The 6,945-nt window shown below is 39.3% G+C and overlaps 1 protein-coding gene across 4 annotated transcripts in view; it reads left to right on the top strand.

Annotated features, from left to right (window-relative positions):
* Window positions 1–5,843, top strand: part of LOC104952322 (multiple PDZ domain protein-like) — a 33,239-nt gene extending 27,396 nt beyond the window's left edge. For all 4 annotated transcript variants that reach the window (XM_010779133.1, XM_010779134.1, XM_010779135.1 and 1 more), the window contains 3 exons: window positions 1,752–1,843; window positions 1,976–2,099; window positions 2,927–5,843. In XM_010779133.1, coding sequence (XP_010777435.1) covers window positions 1,752–1,843; window positions 1,976–2,099; window positions 2,927–3,073 — 363 coding nt within the window. In that variant the 3' untranslated portion in view covers window positions 3,074–5,843. The remainder of the gene's footprint in view (window positions 1–1,751; window positions 1,844–1,975; window positions 2,100–2,926) is intronic.
* Window positions 5,844–6,945: the final 1,102 nt, after the last annotated feature.

Here is a 6,945-nt window from a genome sequence, read left to right as displayed (position 1 = left end):
ATCCCTTCATGTTGAGATTGGTGTCTTTTCTGGCGCGGGTTTTGCTGTGAGCATACCTCTTAAAAAGAATTACAAGAAGGACCTGATATACATCTGCTATTGACTTTGTGGGCTCAGTGGTGCGTGGTTCTTCGTATACTTGGTCCGACCTAACAGGTTTAACTGGTTAGGTGTCTGAAGGAGTCCATTGTGGTGTGTGAGTCATCGTCGTCGAGACGACCTAATAAGGAGGACTACGTCCGACTATTTGTCCCTGTCAAACCTTGCGCAGCTTTCAAGAGAGACGTCTGGGTAAGGTGTCGCTAATAGTTAGGAAAAAGAATAGTTAATAGTTCGGTGTGAATGTTATACACAAATGAAGCCGACTGAAACACCACACGAGTCGAGTCGTGCTTAAGTGTTGCAGGTAGTTAGTGCTCGTGTGACACGAGTGTCCCTTCCCACCTCCGACCTGATAACCTCGATGTTGCTCCGGCAATTTCCTCTCTCACTTTAAGTCACTTTATGTGTATCAAATGTCTCTAGTCATACTCTTGGTTACTACTTCAAACCTTTTATATGTTTTAATATTTAGATAAGATCATTGGTAGTTGTTCCTAATACTAGTGTCTACCTTTACCGGTACTGTACTAGATAGATTGATCTCAACCCATAGAAAAACTTAAAGGTGGCTAAGACTAAGGCTAAGGTGAAAAGCCTTAATGGCCAATAGAATTGCCAAGAGTTAAGGCTAAGAAACTCCCCACATTCTACGAAAGTTTTAGACCACGTTGAAATTCGTCTTATGACTCTGATCTCCCCCATTTGAGTATGTGGGAATCCTTAGTGCATATATGTAATATATTATTTATTTTTTTATTTTATTCATACTTTCTTGTATTTATGTTATTGATGGTATCTGGTTTTGTTTATGTACATTGCATAAAATGAAAACACAAGTAAGTTAGAAAAAAATGATAAAATAAATACGTGATAAAAAAAATAGAGAGGTCAAATTTTTGCTATACAACAAAAGTGGCAGGATATATAGTGTCCCAGCGATGTCTACTTTGAGGGTTTGTGACTCTGCAGACCGTTTACATGCATAAAAACCTTCATAACACACAAGGGGACGGGTAATAACCAGAAAAGCATGACATGTCTCCCAGACAATCAGAAATGTTCAGCAAAAAAGGTTGTCTCTCTTTCCGTCCTGATCCAAGTATGTGAACGCTGCTCAAAAAACGGGCGAAAAGGTTTCGGTTCATACGCGACGTAAAAGTTCATAGTTTACGTCATTTTTGGGTCGTAGGCTACGGCATTAGCAACAAACCAACTACTGTAAGGCCCCCGCAGCCGCTCTGTGTGTCTGTGTCATGTGATACGCCTCTCCTCCGCAGTGTTCAGCACTTTTAGAACAGGGCTGAAACAGAGGGGTTTATGGCATGCGACAATCTGTTTGGTGTTTTGAGCAGAAAACTTCAGACATATATTTTTTATATCTGAGACCTATAATATATTGTTGAAATACAGTTTAATACCTGATCTTTAATGAAGGACAGATGATTTTGAAACATGTCCTAATAGTTTCCTGGATAGTAAAGCTGTGAAGGGTGCTCTAAACTTGTAAAATCACTGGAGAGCCACTTTGGATGAAATCGCTTAAATTCAGTTTAAACAACTGACACACTATCTTTCTTACTGTGTGTGTGTGTGTGTGTGTGTGTGTGTGTGTGTGTGTGTGTGTGTGTGTGTGTGTGTGTGTGTCTCAGGTGGTAGCAGACACTAACATCAGCGCCATCGCCACTCAGGTGGAGAGTTTGACCAGCGGCTCCATTCTGTCAGCACACACAGCCGAGCCAGAGTGAGCTCACACACACACACACACACACACACACACACACACACACACACACACACACACACACACACACACACACACACACACAATACTGTAGTGCCCCAGTGTATCTGACCCCCCCACGCTCTTCCTCAGGTCCCCACGGCCCCGCAGCATCAGTCTGGTGAAAGGATCTGAGGGACTTGGCTTCAGCATCGTTGGAGGATTCGGCAGTCCACATGGAGACCTGCCCATCTACGTCAAGACCGTCTTTAGCAAGGTCAGAGCCAGGCTAGCTGTTTCCATCTGCTGTCAGTCTTCATGCTAAGCTAGGCTAACAGGTCTGGACTTTAGCAAAAGCACGAGGTTCCATTTAATCCATCACTTCCCAGATTAGAGTTTAAACAGATTCATCTTTGTAACTGCTGTTTGCATATATGGAGAAAACTGTGGGTTTTATAGTTATTTATAAGTCTGATTATGCTAAGCTAACTGACGTTATTCAGTCAAACGTAATCAGTGTAATGTTTCATAAATTGACGTTTGTGAAATGTAATTTAAATCTTCCAAATTGTCGCCCTGCTCTTCAGATATTAGAATGCTAACTTTACCATTGTCACTTTGCTACTGTTCCACCTGCATTAAGTGGATATACATTTGAGTGTAAATATATCCATGTAACAGCTACTGTAAAAGCTTCACATTCTTTTACTAAGAAATACAAATAAACTTGACAAACATAGATTTTAAAATGAGAAACCTGAACTTTGAGGTTGTGGAATTGTTTTATTATTGTTATTATTAATAGCCACTGTTGGGAAATGCAATGTAAAAGGTTTCAGATTATTAGTAGCCCTTGAAATAGTAACACTAACAAGTAATTAAACTATTTGGCTAACTCCATTAAACTAATGCAATTTATTACATACATTTTTTTTAATGTTTTAGACTAGGCAACTGGCATCTTGTCAGCATTTTCACTGCCCATACTACCCGCTGGTCCCAGGCAGGACAGATGAGAACCAATGAAAAACTAGGAAGGAAGTATGTAATGAGTGTCTCCCCAACACTGTTAATGCAGCATGGTGGTGTGTTGGTGTGTTTCAGGGCACGGCGGCTGTGGACGGGCGTTTGAAACGAGGAGACCAGATCCTGTCTGTGAATGGAGAGAGTCTGCAGGGGGCCACGCACGAGCAGGCCGTCAGCATCCTGAAGAGACAGAGAGGAACCGTCACACTGGACATCCTGTCATAACACACACACACACACATACACACACACACACACACACACACACACACACACACACACACACACACACACACACACTTTGCATGCATACACACTCTTTTGACTCTTGGACTACAAATAATTGTGGATCAAGAACTCTGAACTTTCCATTTTGCAAAAACAAAGCAACAGCATCAGACGGTGTCAACATACACACACACACACACACACACACACGCACACACACACACACACACACACACACACACACACACACACACACGCACACACACACACACACACACACTTCCTGTGGGTGAAAACGCCGATGTCTGTGTGTCTTACTTTAATACCTTAAACAGAGTTTCTTAACTTTGGGGTCGGGGGCCATAGATGTGATCCTGAGAAACATGTGACACCAAAACATCTTTAACTCGACAACTATAACACATTTTAGCGTGAATGTTTGAACTACATCTTATCCATAAAATAGATGGAATATTTTAGCCAAAACCATAACCTCATGGTGACACCATAGAGTCTGGGATTCATCATCTGAGTCACATGAATGACAAAATGGCAAATCCATCCAACGGTCTCAAATACGTTTTAGTTAGCTAGTGCTAACCACAAAAATGGAAATACTTGTACATGGCATCCCCAGACAGAAAGGTTAAGAAAACTCTGTTACTAAACACACTACCAACTCAGAATAACATCTAAAAACAAAACACTATCAATATGGAGTCACGTTGGAGCAACATTTAAATCCAACCTGTGCTGGTGAATGCAGTCATACACATAGACAACTTTATAATCCAGAGGAACAAAAGGGAGGGGAAATATGTTTTCTCTGACACTGCTGCTCACGTTAGCTTATCATCTCCTCTGTGGTCCAAGACTGGTGAAGTGTTAGCCTCAGAGGAAGAGTTACTTTAAATATGGAAGCCACCAGAAGGGAGAGTGTAGACTTTAACACCACTGATTGTTCCAACACTAAAACAGAAACAGCTGTTATAGATAAGAAAACTAGTCATCAAAATGGAAGAACACTGTATTTTCAAACATGGTAATGGAAATGTGGGACTTTAATTTAAAATATCTCTTACATCTTTGGCACAAATATAATATTTAATTTCAATTTAATTGAAAAATGTTACTAACATATTTGCAGTCCCAGACTTCTACAAATTTAAAAATACTTCGTTATCAGATTGCACATGTCTTTTTTCTGTGGAATATGTCCATGGTTTATTGTTTTCAGTTCAACATTTTCAGAGAAATCTTAAGTTTCTTATTTAGAAAATTATATTAAACAAAAAACAAACTGAACATTGAAAACTATGATCCGTAATAGAGACACTGTTTGATGTGATAAAGTGTCCCTACAGTATGTATACAAAACATATCCTGAAGTTTTCCATAAATGTTCTGTTTAATCACAGTTAAGTTAAAGTTTTTGATTTAATTATTCGGTTCTCATAAAAAGTGCTATATTTTGATAAACTTTTAATTTCTCATACAAATGCATTTTTCTTCCAGTAATAAATCCATACTGACACACAAAAGAGAACATTATATAAATGTTAATGCTCATGTGTCTCCATGGAGATGATTCTCAGGACTTGGTGGGCTTGGAGATCCCCTGTGGCCCCGGCAACAGATACAGTGTCTTCCACATGATGTTATCATGGAAAGAAAGATTATAATAACAATGATCCGTGGAGATTATATATTGGCTTTCTAGATGTAGACGTCAATAAAAGCAACAGACTGACAAATAAAGTAAAGGGATCTTCACTTAGCCGTTTAAGATATCAGTTTCATCTCTGGTTAGCCTTGCTTTGCACAAAGACTGAAAGGAAACTATTAGCCTAGCTTATTTGACGGAAAAACCCCTTCAACAACACCAAAGTAGATTATATTTAGAAACATATATCTATTTAGTTAACACTCACGTTAGCACGTTTGAATTGATGAACACCTGCTGCAACCTTATTCTTAGCTAGCATAGTACTTTAGCTTTAACAGCTAGCTGGTTGAAAAGACAACATTTAAATTGGCTAATATTCTAAACTGCCAAAATGTTCCCTTTTCTTCATTTAAAGTAAGTAATATTTATATATAACCTGTGTTACTTATAAATGTTGAAAGCTATCCCTAATATTAGAGAAGGTAGGTTTCCATAAAAAGCTAATGAACATAGCCTTAGTTTAGAGGGAGAACAAGAGGACGGTCCAACATGTCACTGTTGCTTTTAATCTTAAATTCTACAACGAGAAGGTAGTTGTTTCTTCGGAACATCAACTTCTAGTATTGCTAACGTCTGGTACCACATTTTGATGTGTAAGTGAAGTATTTAGCAGCAGCTGTAGGCGTCAGGGTGGAGAACAGTTTGTCTCCGCAGGGTCCTGTGATAAACATATCAATCAATTACAAAATGCTCAGCTTTTTTGTTGTCATAATTACTGTCTTAATTGTTGCTACTTTTATTTGTAGTTGTCAAAGTTGATTAACTGTAATTTATTTTTGCCGGAAATTAACGATGTCTTTTTTTGTTAATATGAGCACCGATCAGTTTGTGCCAGTGTCTGAATAATTGTGTGAACAGTCAGAAACCCTGCAGCTTTGGTTAGCCTTCACACCGGTCTCTTTCAGAGTCGCTGCCAAAAACCAGCTGAGGTTGCACTTTATTTTACGTAATTTCCTAATCATTTCATGTCCTGTCATTGGTACTATTTGCAGAAAATAAGATCTTGTAGTCAGAGCACAATAAAAAAATAATGAATTGACACTCTTTGAAGTAAATTCTTTCGAAAAGTACAACTGCTAAAATGAAATTATGAGGACATGCAAGGGGAAGGAATTATTTAGTGTGGCTTTTGTTACTAACGTAGGCCTACCCTTCATTGTTTATATACACACACAAATGTTTTTTTATCCCCTACATTTGTTCACTAAGTAAGCAGAATTATCTATTTGCAGTTGAACTATGTTCACGTCACTGGAGTAATACAAAAGAAAAATAACCTATGACATGATGATTCTCAGGCGTCTTTTTTCCATGCCTAAGTGGATTTCTGGATGTTTATTCTGGAGGGACATCAGAAGTAACGATATACTCGGGAAGGTTAGTCACACTGAATTATATCAATATTTCACATTTCACCGAGTTGTGAAGAACAGGACAAGTGTGAGGCAAATAAACCGCAGTATTGTGAGACTGACCGTTGAGCGGCCCGACCAAGCAACGAGGCAGAGGCAGAGAACCCAAAGATATAACCCGACGGTGCATTTATTAACTGATCAACCCAATGTTAGATCACACACACAATGACACAGCCACAATAAACTGCTCACGTGCCCAGCCTGCGGCCACCAGCAGCTCACACACACTAGGCTTGTTTGAGACGCGTTGCGGCTCGCCTCGAAAGTAGACGAGAATAGCCGATCGCAGCCGGGGGAGGTCTCAAAAAGCTCGCCTGAAGTCGGACAGCTCCGAGTCGGCCTCTTCTTCTACTCTTGTTTTTTTGGCGGATTGCAAACCACTTTAAGGTGCATACCGCCGGAGTCGGCTTGACTCGGTTTGCATTTATAAAGAATGCACACGTGTTTAATCGTTAATGTCAGATATGTACTAAGTAAATACATTTGTTCCTGCTCAAGATTAGATTCAACTTTATTGTTATTGCACATATTACAGGTACTGAGACAACGAAATGCAGTTTAGCTTCCAACCAGGAGTGCAACAAGCAGTAAAGTGAAAAGTAATGTACACAATCTACAGGATAAAATATATGATGAATAAACAGTGAGGGGTATGAATACACTAGATATACACAGCAGCCTGTGAGCAGTATGAACAGTGTGTATGAATATGCTAAGATATATAAGTA

This window comes from Notothenia coriiceps, unplaced genomic scaffold (genome assembly GCF_000735185.1).
Source record: "Notothenia coriiceps isolate Sejong01 unplaced genomic scaffold, NC01 NC01_scaffold00019799, whole genome shotgun sequence".
NCBI lineage: Eukaryota > Metazoa > Chordata > Actinopteri > Perciformes > Nototheniidae > Notothenia > Notothenia coriiceps.
The sequence above is the reverse complement of the archived record's forward strand: the minus strand, read 5'-3'. Positions and strand labels throughout refer to the sequence as shown.